This window comes from Lissotriton vulgaris, chromosome 6, assembly GCF_964263255.1.
Source record: "Lissotriton vulgaris chromosome 6, aLisVul1.2, whole genome shotgun sequence".
In the NCBI taxonomy this organism is placed as follows: domain Eukaryota; kingdom Metazoa; phylum Chordata; class Amphibia; order Caudata; family Salamandridae; genus Lissotriton; species Lissotriton vulgaris.
The window spans coordinates 1,263,047,787-1,263,068,114 of NC_141694.1; the positions used below are offsets into that span (position 1 = coordinate 1,263,047,787).

The 20,328-nt window shown below is 46.3% G+C and overlaps 1 protein-coding gene across 2 annotated transcripts in view; it reads left to right on the forward strand.

Annotated features, from left to right (window-relative positions):
- The window catches only part of CDK19 (cyclin dependent kinase 19), a 1,344,771-nt gene that overhangs the window by 1,141,074 nt on the left and 183,369 nt on the right, over positions 1-20,328 (forward strand). For both annotated transcript variants that reach the window (XM_086927380.1, XM_086927381.1), the window contains exon 7: positions 16,932-17,075. In XM_086927380.1, coding sequence (XP_086783506.1) covers positions 16,932-17,075 — 144 coding nt within the window. The remainder of the gene's footprint in view (positions 1-16,931; positions 17,076-20,328) is intronic.

Here is a 20,328-nt window from a genome sequence, read left to right on the forward strand (position 1 = left end):
CCTCGCCGGAGTGCCGAGGTTGCTAGAGAGCGAGAAGCCGGGACAACGAGGAAGCGCTGAAGAGTTACGCAGCTCCAGAGTCGTGAGTAATTCTCCCCGAATAACGCGTGAGGTTTAACGCGTGTGCTGAGAATTAATTTGCGCTCAAGCTGTCTGGATACAGGCTAAAAGAATCAAGAAGCCTGGTTTGTTATTTGTGGAGAGGGAAGGACATTGAACCTTTGTTTGGTGAGAACGGAGTACAGCGGATTATTCAAATCAGCGTACTGCCGTTACGAAAATAATCACTAGTGGTTACCGCTGCAAGTGCCAAAGCGGAAGGTAGTGGGGGGAGATCCTACACCTTACCGTGTTTGGAGTGGGACTAGTAAAATACACTGAGTGTGACTAGAGAGCGGGAGACAGTAGTTGGAGGCTACGTCTCGCCGTGTCCTTCCTGGATCTTTGTTGGAACTGTATATAGTTGTGAATAGACCTTTCTGAGAAGAGTATTGTGCGGAATACACTGAGGTGTTGTGGGGTCACGTATTGGATTATGATTTAAATTCTTTTCACTACAAGGCAGGGTAGGTCTACTAGGATTACAGTATCATATAGAAATAGTTCTAGAAATAGAGCTTGTCATTAACTGTGTTTGTGTTCCCCAGGGACTAGGGAGAAGTGCATCAACATTCAGACTAGAAAAACTACACAGGGAGGAGGAGGAGCAGTCTTCTTTATATAAGGTGAAACTTTGCTCGTATTTAGTAAGACTATACTGAGTATAGGGTTTCAAGGTGAATCTGAATAACCTGTGTGACTGTTTTCTTGTCTTCCAGCTGTCCCTTCCCTGCAGTCCCCTTCCGTCCCTTCCTTGTTCTGTTTCCTGTTTTTTCCCTCGCCCTATCGCTCGAACACGCTGTGTTATTATTACTGGCGTGTTGGTGGGATCGGGAGGTGGAGTCATATGTGCATCAAACGGAGTCGGCAGCGTGGAGTCTGACACTCGGATGCTTGATTCCGTTCTGGGAAGGACATGGCTTTTGTAGTACGGACTGGACTGTTCCCATGGGGCACAGGGTCAGAGCTGATTTGCATATCGCCATTGTCTAACCCAGGGTGGTGTGGAGTGCAAAAAAACGTTGGATTTGGGCCCAGATCTTTGGACTGGGTTGGGTGTGTGACATTGATCCACATTCGGTCCGTCACCTGTTGTGTTTGCATGTTCCACCCTAAGTGCGCTGGGGATGCCCAGACGTGGGTCCCAGGCACTCCACACCACTGGAGTCAAGCTAGCCGGGCTGATGAGAGGTGTTACCTCGAAACCGGTCCGGTCCTCGGATGCTTGATTCCGTTCTGGGAAGGACATGGCTTTTGTAGTTTGGACTGGACTGTTCCCATGGGGCACAGGGTCAGAGCTGATTTGCATATCGCCATTGTCTAACCCAGGGTGGTGTGGAGTGCAAAAAAACGATGGATTTGGCCCCAGATCTTTGGACTGGGTTGGGTGTGTGACATTGATCCACATTCGGTCCGTCACCTGTTGTGTTTGTATGTTCCGCCCTAAGTGCGCTGGGGATGCCCAGACGTGGGTCCCAGGCACTCCACACCACTGGAGTCAAGCTAGCCGGGCTGATGAGAGGTGTTACCTCGAAACCGGTCCGGTCCTCGGATGCTTGATTCCGTTCTGGGAAGGACATGGCTTTTGTAGTTCGGACTGGACTGTTCCCATGGGGCACAGGGTCAGAGCTGATTTGCATATCGCCATTGTCTAACCCAGGGTGGTGTTGAGTGCAAAAAAACGATGGATTTGGGCCCAGATCTTTGGACTGGGTTGGGTGTGTGGCATTGATCCGCATTCGGTCCGTCACCTGTTGTGTTTGCATGTTCCGCCCTAAGTGCGCTGGGGATGCCCAGACGTGGGTCCCAGGCACTCCACACCACTGGAGTCAAGCTAGCCGGGCTGATGAGAGGTGTTACCTCGAAACCGGTCCGGTCCTCGGATGCTTGATTCCGTTCTGGGAAGGACATGGCTTTTGTAGTACGGACTGGACTGTTCCCATGGGGCACAGGGTCAGAGCTGATTTGCATATCGCCATTGTCTAACCCAGGGTGGTGTGGAGTGCAAAAAAACGTTGGATTTGGGCCCAGATCTTTGGACTGGGTTGGGTGTGTGACATTGATCCACATTCGGTCCGTCACCTGTTGTGTTTGCATGTTCCGCCCTAAGTGCACTGGGGATGCCCAGACCTGGGTCCCAGGCACTCCACACCACTGGAGTCAAGCTAGCCGGGCTGATGAGAGGTGTTACCTCGAAACCGGTCCGGTCCTCGGATGCTTGATTCCGTTCTGGGAAGGACATGGCTTTTGTAGTTCGGACTGGACTGTTCCCATGGGGCACAGGGTCAGAGCTGATTTGCATATCGCCATTGTCTAACCCAGGGTGGTGTGGAGTGCAAAAAAATGATGGATTTGGGCCCAGATCTTTGGACTGGGTTGGGTGTGTGACATTGATCCACATTCGGTCCGTCACCTGTTGTGTTTGCATGTTCCGCCCTAAGTGCGCTGGGGATGCCCAGACGTGGGTCCCAGGCACTCCACACCACTGGAGTCAAGCTAGCCGGGCTGATGAGAGGTGTTACCTCGAAACCGGTCCCGTCCTCGGATGCTTGATTTCGTTCTGGGAAGGACATGGCTTTTGTAGTTTGGACTGGACTGTTCCCATGGGGCACAGGGTCAGAGCTGATTTGCATATCGCCATTGTCTAACCCAGGGTGGTGTGGAGTGCAAAAAAACGATGGATTTGGCCCCAGATCTTTGGACTGGGTTGGGTGTGTGACATTGATCCACATTCGGTCCGTCACCTGTTGTGTTTGTATGTTCCGCCCTAAGTGCGCTGGGGATGCCCAGACGTGGGTCCCAGGCACTCCACACCACTGGAGTCAAGCTAGCCGGGCTGATGAGAGGTGTTACCTCGAAACCGGTCCGGTCCTCGGATGCTTGATTCGGTTCTGGGAAGGACATGGCTTTTGTAGTTCGGACTGGACTGTTCCCATGGGGCACAGGGTCAGAGCTGATTTGCATATCGCCATTGTCTAACCCAGGGTGGTGTTGAGTGCAAAAAAACAATGGATTTGGGCCCAGATCTTTGGACTGGGTTGGGTGTGTGGCATTGATCCGCATTCGGTCCGTCACCTGTTGTGTTTGCATGTTCCGCCCTAAGTGCGCTGGGGATGCCCAGACGTGGGTCCCAGGGACTCCACACCACTGGAGTCAAGCTAGCCGGGCTGATGAGAGGTGTTACCTCAAAACCGGTCCGGTCCTCGGATGCTTGATTCCGTTCTGGGAAGGACATGGCTTTTGTAGTTCGGACTGGACTGTTCCCATGGGGCACAGGGTCAGAGCTGATTTGCATATCGCCATTGTCTAACCCAGGGTGGTGTGGAGTGCAAAAAAACGATGGATTTGGGCCCAGATCTTTGGACTGGGTTGTTTGTGTGACATTGATCCACATTCGGTCCGTCACCTGTTGTGTTTGCATGTTCCGCCCTAAGTGTGCTGGGGATGCCCAGACGTGGGTCCCAGGCACTCCACACCACTGGAGTCAAGCTAGCCGGGCTGATGAGAGGTGTTACCTCGAAACCGGTCCGGTCCTCGGATGCTTGATTCCGTTCTGGGAAGGACATGGCTTTTGTAGTACGGACTGGACTGTTCCCATGTGGCACAGGGTCAGAGCTGATTTGCATATCGCCATTGTCTAACCCAGGGTGGTGTGGAGTACAAAAAAACGATGGATTTGGGCCCAGAACTTTGGACTGGGTTGGGTGTGTGACATTGATCCACATTCGGTCCATCACCTGTTGTGTTTGCATGTTCCGCCCTAAGTGCACTGGGGATGCCCAGACGTGGGTCCCAGGCACTCCACACCACTGGAGTCAAGCTAGCCGGGCTGATGAGAGGTGTTACCTCGAAACCGGTCCGGTCCTCGGATGCTTGATTCCGTTCTGGGAAGGACTTGGCTTTTGTAGTTCGGACTGGACTGTTCCCATGGGGCACAGGGTCAGAGCTGATTTGCATATCGCCATTGTCTAACCCAGGGTGGTGTAGAGTGCAAAAAAATGATGGATTTGGGCCCAGATCTTTGGACTGGGTTGGGTGTGTGACATTGATCCACATTCGGTCTGTCACCTGTTGTGTTTGCATGTTCCGCCCTAAGTGCACTGGGGATGCCCAGACGTGGGTCCCAGGCACTCCACACCACTGGATTCAAGCTAGCCGGGCTGATGAGAGGTGTTACCTCGAAACCGGTCCGGTCCTCGGATGCTTGATTCCGTTCTGGGAAGGACATGGCTTTTGTAGTTCGGACTGGACTGTTCCCATGGGGCACAGGGTCAGAGCTGATTTGCATATCGCCATTGTCTAACCCAGGGTGGTGTGGAGTGCAAAAAAACGATGGATTTGGGCCCAGATCTTTGGACTGGGTTGGGTGTGTGACATTGATCCACATTCGGTCCGTCACCTGTTGTGTTTGCATGTTCCGCCCTAAGTGCACTGGGGATGCCCAGACGTGGGTCCCAGGCACTCCACACCACTGGAGTCAAGCTAGCCGGGCTGATGAGAGGTGTTACCTCGAAACCGGTCCGGTCCTCGGATGCTTGATTCCGTTCTGGGAAGGACATGGCTTTTGTAGTTCGGACTGGACTGTTCCCATGGGGCACAGGGTCAGAGCTGATTTGCATATCGCCATTGTCTAACCCAGGGTGGTGTGGAGTGCAAAAAAACGATGGATTTGGGCCCAGATCTTTGGACTGGGTTGGGTGTGTGACATTGATCCACATTCGGTCCGTCACCTGTTGTGTTTGCATGTTCCGCCCTAAGTGCGCTGGGGATGCCCAGACGTGGGTCCCAGGCACTCCACACCACTGGAGTCAAGCTAGCCGGGCTGATTAGAGGTGTTACCTCGAAACCGGTCTGGTCCTCGGATGCTTGATTCCGTTCTCGGAAGGACATGGCTTTTGTAGTTCGGACTGGACTGTTCCCATGGGGCACAGGGTCAGAGCTGATTTGCATATCGCCATTGTCTAACCCAGGGTGGTGTGGAGTGCAAAAAAACGATAGATTTGGGCCCAGATCTTTGGACTGGGTTGGGTGTGTGACATTGATCCACATTCGGTCCGTCACCTGTTGTGTTTGCATGTTCCGCCCCAAGTGCGCTGGGGATGCCCAGACGTGGGTCCCAGGCACTCCACACCACTGGAGTCAAGCTAGCCGGGCTGATGAGAGGTGTTACCTCGAAACCGGTCCGGTCCTCGGATGCTTGATTCCGTTCTGGGAAGGACATGGCTTTTGTAGTCCGGACTGGACTGTTCCCATGGGGCACAGGGTCAGAGCTGATTTGCATATCGCCATTGTCTAACCCAGGGTGGTGTGGAGTGCAAAAAAACGATGGATTTGGGCCCAGATCTTTGGACTGGGTTGGGTGTGTGACATTGATCCACATTCGGTCCGTCACCTGTTGTGTTTGCATGTTCCGCCCTAAGTGCGCTGGCGATGCCCAGACGTGGGTCCCAGGCACTCCACACCACTGGAGTCAAGCTAGCCGGGCTGATGAGAGGTGTTACCTCGAAACCGGTCCGGTCCTCGGATGCTTGATTCCGTTCTGGGAAGGACATGGCTTTTGTAGTTCGGACTGGACTGTTCCCATGGGGCACAGGGTCAGAGCTGATTTGCATATCGCCATTGTCTAACCCAGGGTGGTGTGGAGTGCAAAAAAACGATGGATTTGGGCCCAGATCTTTGGACTGGGTTGGGTGTGTGACATTGATCCACATTCGGTCTGTCACCTGTTGTGTTTGCATGTCCAGCTTTCAGGCAGCAATAAAAATGTCAGTTATCTTGCCATAACTCTTGGACTAATGTTCCTGCTAGAGAGAGAGCTTGCAGTTTTGTCTAGTGGCAGCATTGACTCGCCAATAAGTAGCGCAGAGGGTTAATATGCCTGCTTCAAAGAACTGATCTGCATTTTATGTGGATAGCTGTGTAGATTAGTGAAGCCAGTATTTACTAGTGTTTTAAAGCAAATTAAATGAATTTGAGAGAAGGGCTTTAGAGAGTTGAGGGACACTTTGTTCCGGGTGGTAGTGAGGGAATCCGATGAGGAGGTCAAGAGGGTTGCCAAAAAAGATTTCCACACTGGGCGCCACCAGCGCTAAATTCGACTCTGGATTTAGGTTTGGGTATTACACAAGTGAATTATTGCTTGAAGAGGATATCTTGAGTGACACAGCAGTCCGAAATGGATGAGGAATGAGTTCCACATTCTTCAAGTCTATAGAGAGAAGGCTTGATGTCTTCCTTCCTTCCTCCATTTATTTTTTTTATTTCTAGCTGGGTGATTGTCATGCAGCCCACCAGAGGTCTGATCACTGCACCACCGGAAGTCCCCCTATGCTGATGGCAGTGCATTGTGGGAGCCATACCCATGATTCACTTGAATCCAACTTATTTGAAATATATATGCTTGAAAATAGTGATTTGCTAAAGGAAAGCCAGCGAATGGAAAATTTGGTGACTAGGAGCAAGTGGAAACTTTAGCTATTGATAAGCTACTGAGGATAGTGCTCGCCAGCCTGTGAGAAGCACTGGGCTTTGGGGTTGAGACCTGCAGCTGGAAGAATGAGCTAAACAAGCCCTGCATGAGTCACAGTCTTTACATACATCAGTGAGCTGTTTCCACAGTACGGCTTTGAAAGCATACGCCTTTCAGAAGCTAATGGATGTTACCAGAATTCACATCCACTTAGCAGGATACTCTTTAGTGTTATTGATTCTAGATCTCTGTTTACTATACACACACTCATTGTGGGTGCTCCTAGAAACTATTAAATATGCTAACAAACATAATGCAATTTTACTGCAGTCCCTTTGTTTTGGCTTTTCACTACAAATATAGTAAAACATTGATAGGTGATTACGTTTAAAATAATTATTTATTTTTCTGTCGAATTCTGTTTAAAAAAAAAAAATGAAAACTATGTATGTTAAAATAGAATACCAGTGATGAGCAATATAGGAACATGTTGTCATGCGTTCACAAATTAAGTGAAGCATCACAAATCTCAGCCTTGTGATATGTCTTTAGTAAGCCTTAGAGCATACGATCAAAGAAAATATTGTGTGTCTCTTTAATAATAGACGTTTGTCTACAATTTTTTCTTCCAAGGGATTTAAAAACGAAGAAGTCTGATTATGTAGCAATAAGAACCTGAAGGAGCTGGGTTCCACATTCTAGATTTTCTCTGGAACCCCTGGCCGATGGCTTTTTGTTGTCTGCTTGTGAGTGTGGAGGGGAGAGAAATCATTAGTAAATTACACATTAACATTACAATCGCCCATGTCACTAAAGTAACACAGACTCCAGGTCCAAAGTTTATTACAAATCCAAGAAAAGTTGGCCATACAAACACCTCGGAACGAGGGTGTAAAAATATATGGCACTAATACAAAGCCAAATCTACGAGTGAAATTTAGGCAATGCAACATGTACAAGATGACCAAGTCCAGATTCAGAACGCAGACTATAACTGCTCCAAAATCAATAGCCCCCTTCAATGCTGGTTGGTAAGCGAAAAGCATTAGTCTGTCCCTACACTACCATTATCGTGACATCCCTACTTAACATTTCCCAGGCAAGTTCCTGACAAGGTGTCAGCACATGAAGGCTTCCTAAGAAGTACACTCACGTTGAATGTGTCATGTAGCATAAAGCTACAGAGCTCCTTCTAAAATGCTCTCTCTTCTCATGGCAGAAGTCCCCGGACTCTGTCCCTAACCCCAACACAAAAGTCATTGGTCACACCCATCAACACATTACAAGATCATCCCATCCAGCTGACATCTCCTTGTAGGTAACTTACCATGTAGCAGCGGTGCTCCCAGGCTTTTGCTCGATGACCTTGATTCCCAAACCTTCTCCGGTGAGAAAGAACACCGTCCCTCATTGTCAGTATTGCTTGTTCAAATGCATCTTCTCCTCCCTAAGCTGAGCTCCTACAACAAAAGCGTTATTCTAACTAACAGGGATGAATTCCTCCACCTGTAACAGAAACGTGAGAAAGACAAATTCCACATACACATGAATTCTGATAGCAACCAGTGTTCTCTCTAATTTATTTCCTCTGTGTGCGGCAGTGTAAGATCTATGTGCGCTGCAACCAAGGCTATGTGCGTCAGTAACAAGGCACACGTGTGGGTGCAGTGCCAAATATCACTCCAAATTTTTGCTTAAAAAAGTGATAAGACGGTGCATTTCCTCACATACAGATCCACGTGAACGGTGTTAAGGCAGGTTTGAAACCGTCCCACATAGCAATTTGAAACCTTATCAGCTATGTTGCTGCATTTCTTTTCTTAATAGAGCTGGGCTGCGGGGTGATTGTGTGCATTTGTTCAAGTTTTCATGGTAATTTCAGCACATGATGGGTGCTGCGATTAACATGAAAAATTTAACAAATGTTGTCTTTGAGCAGGAAAAATAAAATTATAATAACGTTATTATAGTTTTACTTTTCCTAGTTTCAGGGCTGGGTTAGGGTAGGGCCGCATCAGGCTTTCGACTAACACATTTTAATGCTAGTGTCCGCATCACCGCATTAAAATGCATTAGTCATGTATTCTAGCGCACCTCTGACAATACTGCAATTGAGGCACACTGCCAATGAGGCAGCACCAGCATGCTAAAATTGTCTAACATAAGAGAGCATTTTTTGGAAAAACAGAATAATTAGGAACTGGTTTAACTAAAGGACAAGACCTGACATTAGACAGCAATAACTATAGATAAACACCGTGCATGGTACAAAAATATATAAGTTTTATTTTATTAAATTCAAGCGGTTTCTTTGTAGTTAAAATACAAAATTTTTACTTTGTTTTATGTTTTTCTGTGTGTATGCCTCCACTATACATGTGATGGTTAATCTACATATACACAGTAATATACAATTTTGTTCATGGTGCAGTTCAATACATTTCAAAGAAAGTGTTTGGGAACTGTATGGAAGCTATTTAAACACACTGATCGTTAAAAACATGGCTAAACATAACAACTACGCGCTTTTCGGCTGAGGGCCTTCATCAGGAAGCCATGCAAATGTCCAAATGAACCTGTTTTAAAGTGCCATATTTGGTCTGACAGCCGAATTATCTGTATAAATGATCCTTGGAGAAATGCGGAGGGTCCTACGAGGGTGGGAGTGTTGATTTTTATGGATACAGTTCTCTCATCGACTGAATGATATCAAGGCAACCTGTAGTAAAAGTTCCGCTTGCCTTTCTGCGATGGAGTTGTCTAATGTCTGAGGATCCAGCCAGGTTTGGGAGCTGTCGGATTGGTCCTATGATGTTGGAAGTGCTGCAAGCTACTGTGCGAGTGCCGCCATCAGGGAGATGGTACGGAGAAGATCTACGTGCTGTTAAATTATGTCCGCTTGCCTTCCGATTTTGGGGTCTGTAGGCGTCTCTAGGAACGCTGGCATTTACGGGACGGATGCCGTCATGGCGGTAATAACACGGAAGGAATCTGATAAGGAGTGTCCGCTTGCCTTCCGATAGGGGGGTCTGCCGACGTCTCTGTGGATGAGACCGGGTGTGAGGGAACATAAGAGAGCATGCAACTGTGCCTTCAAATTTAAAATGCTTTGTGTCAGAGATATAATATTCATGAACAGCGCTGGGCAGGCAGGCCAGAATTTAACCGATCAATTAGTCGTGCCCCAACCAGCCTTCCTGTGAGTCTACTCTGGGGGTACCAGCCATCATGAGGGTGATCAGTTGAGCTGGTCTTGCTTGCTGTTTTCCCACAATCACACCACCCTTTTGGTGACCAGAAGCACACACATGCTTCGAAGATTGGATACACCGGTGGGTGGTAGTTTTATTTTTCCTTTTCGTACCTTCCAGCTGAGAAGTCACATTACCTGAGCTTCTTGCGCAGGATGTTAAAGTTTTACAGCCTGCTGGGCCCATTCCTTCCTAAGACCCGCATCAGCCTGGACAGCGATTGTTGACAAAACAGTCAACTTCTCAGCCCCTGCCGTGCCCTCTGACCATGTGTACTTTCCTGAATCGGAGGCACAGTATTGGTTTTGTCACTTGATCCCGGGACTAGATTGTTGACAGAGCGGCACAAAAGTGTTTAAGTGTGACCGACAGAGGTAGGAGGCGTTTTTAAAAACAAGCTTATAATCCATATTTTCAGACATTCTGTTTGTATGATATGGTTTAAAGCAATAATCATTTATACTTCAAAACTCTTTGTTTTGGAAATAATCTGCTTTGCCACACTTTTCGAATCATCGTCGTTTACCTAGTCTCACCGTCAATAAACCTTGCTTTACCTCTCAAAAAGACAAAAAAATAACTTGGAAAATGGACTTCAGGAGATTCAGGTTGGTACCCAACCCTTACCTAAGCTACCACCTTCTCCACAAGGATGGGGAGCCCCTGTCCTACTGCTTTGTCACACAGTAACTGCTGCTGAGGGTACATAATTTCAGGGGTCAAAAATGAGGTTTTCAGGGAAAGGGAATGGGATTGGTAATTCCAAGTGCACGTGATTCAGGACCCCAAGAGTAAAAAGTAGAGCTTTCATTTAAATAATCTGCATGCTGCACAGAGAAGAGAATTAAACATCTTTCAGCAATAGAATGAAAATGCAGCTCTGCCGGGGTTTTCGCCTCTCACTGCCAAACAAACTATGTCCATCAGATTCCCTTTCTTTTACGACTCCAAGCACAAACATTTTTTGTACTGACTCTGTCCATTCATGTTGATTCACCTCATGCACTCTAGCTCAGCTGTTCTAGTAGCAAGAAGATCATTAACCCCACACATGCAGTGGTCGAAGTGGGCAGGATCGACAAGGCACAGCGTGCCCCTACTTCTTTAATTTGATAGATTCCGTTCCACTGCGTTTTTATTTTAAACATGCGTCCCAGCATGGCAGAAATAGCCAAGGCCCACAGATAAGGCTCGGCGTTCGTGGCAGTTCGGGGCACGGCCGGTAGAGAAGGAAAACAACTCTGTCTCTTCCTTCTTGCCTAGAGAAGACAAGGACAGTGTCCACTTCTGCTCTGCTGCTGGCAAAATCACTCAATGATATCTGAATACTTAATGTGAAAGCGCCAAGGTAACCATGTTGTTCCTGCTTGCATTTCACATGCTTTACTTAAAGTTGCTTTCCCTATGAGTTTTTGCTTTTTCCATGATTTTGTAACTTTTTTTTTAGGCAGCATATTACTCTCATATAATGCGTACTTTGAATTGTGTCGCATCCAGGAGTTTATAGCGGGCCACAATTGGGCTGTAGCTGAAGGCAGTGCAAGTATCAATCAATGGGGCTGTATAGTGTTCAGTGGAGGAGAGGATGTGGCACTATGATCAGAGCTGACGAATTTGGACCTGGGGAACCATGTTCAGCCTTCATGACCAGTCCACCAGATCACTCTCCTGTGAGAGCACATTCCCTTGCTAGACCTTAGAAGCCCTGGTGTCTTTGCATCCTCATGTGTACCCTAACTGTGGCAACTGTGGGTTAACCTTAAAGGCATGTCAACCACAATCCATACCGAGGTTCACCTCCATTCTTGCAGGCTGGCCTATGAAGCAGCACACCCTAGCGCAACAGTCACTGAGGTCACAGGACCCTTGAACAAGGTGGCTCTAGGGCGGTGCGATGGCAAAGGGCTCTGACTTCGGGTGGGATGACATGCTTGCAAGTATATTATGTTTCTGAAAGCACTTGTTGCCTCCTTCCTGGCCTCCAGAAATTTTAGGCAACAATAAAAATATCATGATAACTCCAGCGTTTAATGTTCTTCCTGAGAGAGATGGTGTGTCAAGTGGAAGGTTTGACTCATAGAAAGGTAGCGCAGAGGGCTAATTTGCCTGCTGCAAAGAACATGTGCACATAATGTAAATGGGTCAATGGGTTACTGCTTTTGTCAGTGAGATCCTTTTGGTACTTACAGTTCATATGTCCTAACATAGAACAGTGAGCTGCATATTTTTCCCCAGTCTGATTATCCTAATGCTGCAAAAGGGGTTCATTTGAATAGAAATCAATTCTGGTTATTAAAGAGAGCCCCCAACCATGGTATTACGTTCTAAATTCAGTGTGTTTCTCCAGACCAATCTCTATTAAACTATACTGCCTACTCGTATGGATGTCATGTGACTCTTACACCTTGTAGTCCTTTCTCTTATGTAACATTTCCTATACAGAGATTTACACACATATGATTAATTTTCTCTGTGTAATGAGTGTGATGTACAGTGCTCACACACCCTACACTGGTATCAGTGGTACTGTAAATCAAGTTAAATTCATCTGAGCAAGAGTATTGTTATGGAGACTTGAGGGGCACTGTTAAAGGGTGGTAGTGATGGAATCAGTGGCGGAAGGGGGGACACCAACAAACATTGTCGTACAGGGCTCCACAGGGCCGCCTCACCCATTGGTCCCTCCGTTGGCCTTATTTCAGCAGGAGTAGCTGTAACTCACCAGGGGTCAGCAATGCAGGATTTGCAAGCACACCAAACTAAGTTCACAAACCTCACAGTCTCTGCTTCATGCACAAGCACTTTTAACATGTGCTGCCTGCTGTGGGGCCACTGGAATTATACAGCAATGGAGGAAAGAAGTATACCACAGTGTTGACTAAATTATGCAGCAAAAAGAAGGCTGGAGCGTAATGCAGTATATTTTCTGATATTTTATTATTTTTACAGAAGGTAACAGTCTCTGGAAAAATGTTGCCTTATTAGTACCAGTGTAACATACAAAACCAGCAGTGATAAAGGTGATCATACACCCTTTGCAAAGGGTCGTCCACTTCGCATAAACACTAATCACATTTTTTAGTAACATTTGATCCGTTTGAGCTACAAACAATTTTTTTGTTAAAATCGTCAAATCATGCAGCAGATGATGCATTATACGGTAAATATTGCAGAACCAGAATTATATAGAAAACATTTGCAAACTAGGATATTTTGCCATTCATGCTTGAACTGCTCTTGTTGAAAAAGGGAGGAGAAGTGCTGATGACAGAAGCTGCATGGCTCGGAGACAAATTGTTTGTGCTTCCACTTTTAAGCTTATGTCACCTGGACAGAGACGTTTTAAGGTAGGGGCAAAGTGAGCTCTGCCCCCTGATATAGCCAGCTCTGATCTGCAAGGCTTGCCCTGACGACCTTGAATAATTCATCTACAGATTGTTTTAAATACTGTTTCTCTTTAATTTAGTTGTGATGTGAGTGGTGCGTGAAAGTCTATTACAAAGATTTTGCCGCAAAATGTTGTGTTTGTTTCACGCAACATCCATAAATAAAGTTTAATTTAGATCAAAACAGGACTTCATATATGAGAAGTGGGCGGGTGTCACAAAGAATATTTGCAGTAATGTAAGGGAGCTGCTGCTGTGCTAAAATATTGAAAACACTCACCACTGTCCATGAACATTAGATGTAACAACTTTAGAATTGGACCAGTGTGCCTGTGCACTGTCAGTGACCTAGCCCAAGAGGGCATGAAAAAGCTGAACCTGGACCATAAATTCAAAACTGTTCTGAACAGGGTCCCCCCAAAAACTATCGGCCCGGGCCCCCCAAATCCTTACGATGTCCCTGCGCATAAGTGCAGGTGGGGCCACCACTGGCAAACAACAGCATACGTTAAGCACTGGTGCCATTGTCATCAGGGCAGGAGTCGGGCGCAGGAACGTTACTCAGTTTATGTTTAAAAACTCTCACTTTTAATAAATGTAGTTTACAAAATGTGATGTATTAAAGTGAAACTCTTCTGTGCGTTTTTTTGAATTTTGAAGACACCTTTTCAAATTCTAACCTGGTATTTCGAACAGACCAGGACGTGGGCCCTTTGCTGCTTTTAGACCTTCTATTTTCCTATACCGCAGACTGCTATACCTTATCCCTTACATGTCATTGCACGTGTAGCAGCATTACTAAGTTCTCTTCGTACACTCAAGTCTTCTGCCAGTTCATCATCGATTAATTTTCATTTGCACCGCTTCAGCAAGCTCCCATTCCAATACATCTCTCCACCAACTCTCAATTGTGGGATCACACTTTCCAATTCATGTGATTGCTACCCTTCGCTGGGCCAGAACCAGCGCCAATTGTGTAAATGTATATGCCATCTTTCTCTTTTTGGGCTTTTTAATATTTTCCAGTAAGCAGGCGAGTGGGGATTCGTCAAATCTAATGCATGTGATTCTTTGGACCTCTGTCTCTGCATGTGTCCAGTAGCTTTGCACTGCTGTGCACTACCAAGTTAAATGTATAAAGTCCTCTCCACGCTTCCCACATCTAGGGCAGTCATCAGGTCTTAGGGGATTTTATGGAGCATTTTGAGGTCATATAAGTCCTATGCAGGAAGTTGAACCAAGCGTTGCCCAATACTGTGTGTGTGAGTCCTGCGGCATTTGTCCATTCACTGTCCGTCAGTGGGGTCCCGATATCCATGTTCCACGCTGACCGGCCCTATGTGTAGAGCCAGTCGAATCTCGTCTCATTACCCTCTACACTTGCATTATTAAGTGTCATCCTGCTCCATTTGTCAATATGATGCCTAGTGTTTCTGTGTTTGTGGAATGACACAAAAAGGAAGGCCATATTGTTTTTGTGACTTCAATCAAACCTGCGTAATGTATGTATTGTCCCTGTCCTAGCCCAAACGTATCACAGGCCTGTTCATAGGTGAGGTAGGATTCACTGGGATGCAGGTCTCCCAATTGTTCACACCCTCCAGCCTGCCACTCATGGAATGACATATGCGCCATCATCTGCCAAAATCCACAGTGGGAGCGCCCTATGAAATGTAGCATGCTTTAGCACCTTTTCTACATACTGCTGCCATATATTTGCAGTGTGTCGCACTATGTTCTCCACCAACCCCTGAGCCCTTCATCAGGGTCATTGGCAGTGTCTCTGCCATCACTGTCCCCGCAGGTAAGCGCTGCTTCCAGTTCTCCCCTGCGTCAGACCACCTGACTGCATGCTGAAATAGTGCAGCATAAGCTTATAACTCCAGGCGGGGCACCTCTACCCCTCCCTCATCGTATCTCATGAACAATGTGCTTAGGGCCACTCTGTTTCGCCGGCCCATCCATAGCAGTGAGGTTGATGCCGATTGCAGTCGAGTAAAGTAAAGATTAGGTATCGGACATGGTAGATTTGAAAGTAGATTCTAAACTGGAACCCTTTTTTGATGAAGTTGAGCCTCTATTAGCTAAATCATTATATTTGAAATTTCGCTATGGGACTTTTCCTCTATATTCTTTTACTTCTAAATGGCTGCGAACTTCTAGGGATCTGGAAGGAACTTGCCCTTTTTGTGCTGGATCCAACGACACAATCAAACGCGTTCTGGTCTTTTGCCCAGCTTACACGGGATATCGGGGCAAATGGATACTTCCACTTTGTTGTCTTCTGGGCATGCAAGATTATAGAACAGCAATCAGGATATTGAGAATTGATTCGAGGCAATCTATAGTGTTTGCAGTCTCATGGTTTCTGTTATGTATGTGGAGATTAAGGTCCAAATATTTGCAGTCCAGTGATCTTGGTTTTACTGCAGTTTGACATGCACATATTTTGTATGTAAATTGTTGTTCACACTTGGATGATTTTTTAAAATTTATTTATGCATGTTTTGTATCGATTGATTTATTTATTCCGTGTTTTTATGTACTTTTATAGCTTTATGCCGAATAAAGACATTTTAGATACCATCAAGATTTTCATTTTAAAATTAATTGGAAGAATGGCGTGACTAGTACCACGCGTAAATCCATAGATATCGAAATTGTGATCCTGGCAGCAGCTCTTGGGCCACCATTATACGAAATAATACAAATGTAGATTTTACGAACTTCAGTATGTGATTGAACAATCCAGTGGGCCAACGCTGAGGACAAGCTTGATTTCCACCTGCTCTTGAAGGGTATTCATGAGATTTAATGTAGTGGTAGATACAGTAGAACAGACCTCTCCAACTAGTAGCTTGTGAGCTACTGGTAGCGCTCCAGCTACAAGTAAGGACTTTTCTTGTGTCCAGTCCAGTCAACTAAATTAGAAGCTTTTGCTTGACTGAATATATGTATACCAAAATTGAAAAGTGCGTATTAGAAATGAAAATGTGTGCATTTTCAGAACTGATAAACTGATATTTGAATTGTCAAAATATATTTAAAACTGATATTTGAGTGATAAATCATGTGATGTTGGAGAAGTTTATTATTAATATTATTACCTTGGTGCCAGGGGCATTTAAGCTATTACTGTTATGTATGACCTACGATAAGGCATTCCAAAGCTTGTTTTTTTACATTACTGCTTGAAATCCTGCTTGATGCCCTTGGGTTATCACCGTGGATAATTTTACATACAGTGACCACTAACATAATCTTGTCTGATGCAGTCGCTATTACAACACTAATGATAGTAATAGCTCAAGATGATTTTTATTGATCGTAAGTAGCTCATATTACAGAAAAGGTTGGAGACCCTTGCTGTAGAACACGGGTTTTTGTGTAACAAAATAACTTAATTTGTGGTGGGAAATATTGGGGCAGGGAATGGTGCTGGGTGAGAAATGGGATTATTCACAATTGATTAGAATGTAGATACCTCTTATCAGGAGTGTTAGTAACCCAGTTAAATTCAAACAGAATATACTCTGCTATTCTAAAATTAACCATGTCTGTTTCATTCAGAGAAACATAGCACCAGAAGTGTCAAAATGTTAACGAAAAGTAGTGGAACTATTTCAAAATAAACTACCAGAACTCAGTGGCTGTCTGTTTGCACTCGGTTTCACCGCTTCAGTAAGGCCACAAAGCATCCTTATTTTTTCTTTATTTTTATTACAGATATATGGGCGATCGGATGTATATTTGCAGAGCTGCTAACTTCAGAACCCATTTTTCACTGCCGGCAAGAGGACATCAAAACCAGCAACCCTTTCCACCATGACCAGCTTGATCGTATTTTTAGTGTCATGGGATTCCCTGCAGGTAACTCGTTGTTAGAAAAGTGCTTATTTTGCCATTTTGATACTTAGGGGCCTATTAGGAAGGCGGACGGACCTGCGTCCATCCGCCATCCAAGAGGAGGAGGGACCGTCCGCAGGGGCAGCGGCGGTCCCTCCGTACGAATTAGGATGTGAGGGCCACCCTGGCGGTCACATCCTGTATTTTTAACATTGCGGCGGTTTGCTGCTTGAAGCAGAACCCGCCGCAATGTTAAAACTGCAAGCAGTGCATTTGCATGCACAAAGCGGCAGGCACCTCGCGGTGCCTGCCGCTTCGTGCATGCAAATGCAGGGGGGTACCATAGGTACCCCCCATGTGCACCCCCACCCCCCCTTCACCCTGGGGGCCCGCAACGGGCCCTCAATGAAAAGACCGTAAGCCTTTTCGTGGCGGCATTGCCGCCGCGGAAAGGCATGTCACAGGGCAGATCCTAATATGGCTGGCGGTGGCTGATAGACACCGCCACCATATTAGAGTTTTTCCTCCGCGGTCTCGCGGCGGAAAAGCGGCGGACGGTCTCCCCGTCCGCCGATGACCCCCCAGCCATCCTAATCTGGTGGGGGGTCTTCACACACACCGCAGCGGTGAATCCGCATCCTCTTGGCCAGCGGTGGCTTCCGCCGGCCCGGAGGATGCGGATTCACCGCAATCATAATCGGCCCCTTAGTTTGTGTAAATGTTTAAATACTTTAATTTGCAATTCACACTTAGTGCTCTTTGTGATACAACAGTTAAAACAAAGAAGCATATGCGTTTTAGTTTAGCTCCATGTTGCCTCTCGAACCAATTAGGGATCCATTATAAAACTACGGATCCCATTCCAAGATGGCCTACAGTTTGTTTATTTAGGTGTTTTGCACAGGTACAGCATGCCACCTTGTGAAGACCTCACAGTGCACAGTGGCCACTATAACATATAACCGGACAGCTGGGATAGTCATCCCGCTTGGTCATCATCAAGCATTGGATTTAATCTCTTATGAAGAAATGGCAGGTTGGTTCCAAACGACTGTCCCTGGTGACTGAGGAGTAGATGGTGGGGGAAATGACGTTCCCTTCTTGAATGATCTTTTCAAAGTAAAACTCTGTTTTGAATTTGTTATTTGCCTGCAGACCTTTATTGCTTGTTTAAATTGTTTAACCTGCAATGCAATCGTCCTGCTCTTGTTCTTCTTGGGAATGCCTTACTGCACCGATTTACTGCAAAACAGTTCTTATAATTAATGATGTGTTCCTCAATATTTTGACAGTCACTAAAGCCTACTGCAAGGAATTATGTGGCACTGCAGATGGTGATGTTCATTGTTAACCTGGTGCTAAATTATAAACTCGTGGGTGGTAGAGGATCTGGCACAAGCAAAAGGGGAGAGCCATGTGACTCTGATGGGCAGCAGGGCTCTATTTGCTAAAGGGTCATGTGACTATGCACTCTTGCATACTCTCATGGTCCTGGCTAGCATTCAGATATTAGTTGCAAGCCAGATGCTGCCAGAGCGGCAGGGGATTACCCAAAATGCAAGATACATAGGCTTGTAGAAAAGCGGATACTGTAGAGACAAAGCTCCTCGCTCTTCTTTTATTACACTTTGTGTTTTATAGTTGCAAACAGCGTCTGATTTTCGAAAAGTGTGAATTACAATGCATCCAAGGTTAACTGTTGTTTCTTTATACGTGTAACAACGGCTTTTTGTAACATTTATATTGTCTCATTATGGTTGTATGATAGAGGCATGCATGGCTAAACCATGCATGCCTCTACCACGCAGCTTGAACCACGAATGTGTTTTTTTTTTTACTTGCTTTATTGGTTTTTCTCCAATTGGGCAGTGCACAACCAAAACAACATGGTTACATTTTGTCCACCTCAGCCGAGGCGAAAAAACAACACTGTAAGAATAACTACATTAGGGGATAATAACTATATTCGCCACCGTTGAGAACCCCTCCCCCCTTGACATTATCTTCGAACCACGAATGTGTCTTAATCACGCATTTCTTTACCATGCATGCCTTTACCACGTAATTTTGTGGTAAAGGCATGAAAGGTAAGCGGGTATGCATTATTAAGGACACCACTACTCCGACCCCCCACCGTAAGCCCAATATTACACTATCCTGACGCCTCCACCCCACGCGCTGCCCCTAAAATTACCCCAAACCTTTCCACTGCCCTGAGGCCTAAAACCCCAATCCCTAATTTAAAAAACTACCCCGACTACTCTTGAGCTTTAAAAACGACCCCACCCTCCCCTAAGCCTTAAAAACTACAGCGATTATCCAGTCCCCTCCCCTGAGGCCTAAAATCCTGCCCCTCAACATACACTACCCTACCCCCACCCTGCGCTGTCCCTAAAACTACCCCAACCTCTTTTAGTTCCCTGAGACTTAAAAACCTAACCCCTAATTAAAAAAACTACCACCCCGCTGCACCCTAAAAGCTACCACGCCCTCTCCTAAGCCCTGAAAATTACTCTGCGACCCCCCAGCCCTGAAAACTACCCACAACCCCTACAAACTACACCCCAAAACTCAGCCCAGCCCCACTTACCTCACTGCATTCTCTCCCGATCCTTCTTGCTTCCTTCTTCCGATCCACAGGAGCTAGACTGTACACTGCCTTAACCATGCATATGCGGGTTTAAGGTATATACGTGGTTAAGGCAAGCGTGGTAGCACTTGCGTTGTCAGAACACGCGTGGTTCTAACCGCGTTGTTCCGAACTTTTCCCTCTCATAATGTGCCATTCTCCATATAATTAATTAAGGTAGATGTTCATCTGGGGGGTATTGCAAACGTCTGGTTAGTTTATGCCATGTTTCCAGAATGTACAGTAATTTTTCATCCGTTCTTCTCAGCTTCATCCTAATTTCTTCTGCTACCGACCATGCATCGACATCTCTTATCCAGCCTTTTATGCTGGTATTTCAGAGCCAATCATACTGGGGCACAAGTTGCAAACTACCTAATGCATATTAATAACGTCGTTCAGACTGCGATCCACTCCAGAGAGAATCCCGGTGTGGGGATCTCCCCGTGCTGCCTGGAGGTGGAGGGGGAGCCTACCACACATTCATGTGCACCAAAACGCCGCCGCCGGCAACGCGACCCGGAAGACAGGCACGCGTGCCTGGTTGTGGGCGGGGCTGATGGGCATAGAAGTAGCCAACCACAAAGCAGAGAGTGGAGGCCAACTGGCAGGAGAGAAGGAGCCTTGTGGGTTCTTCTTGCCTCCTGT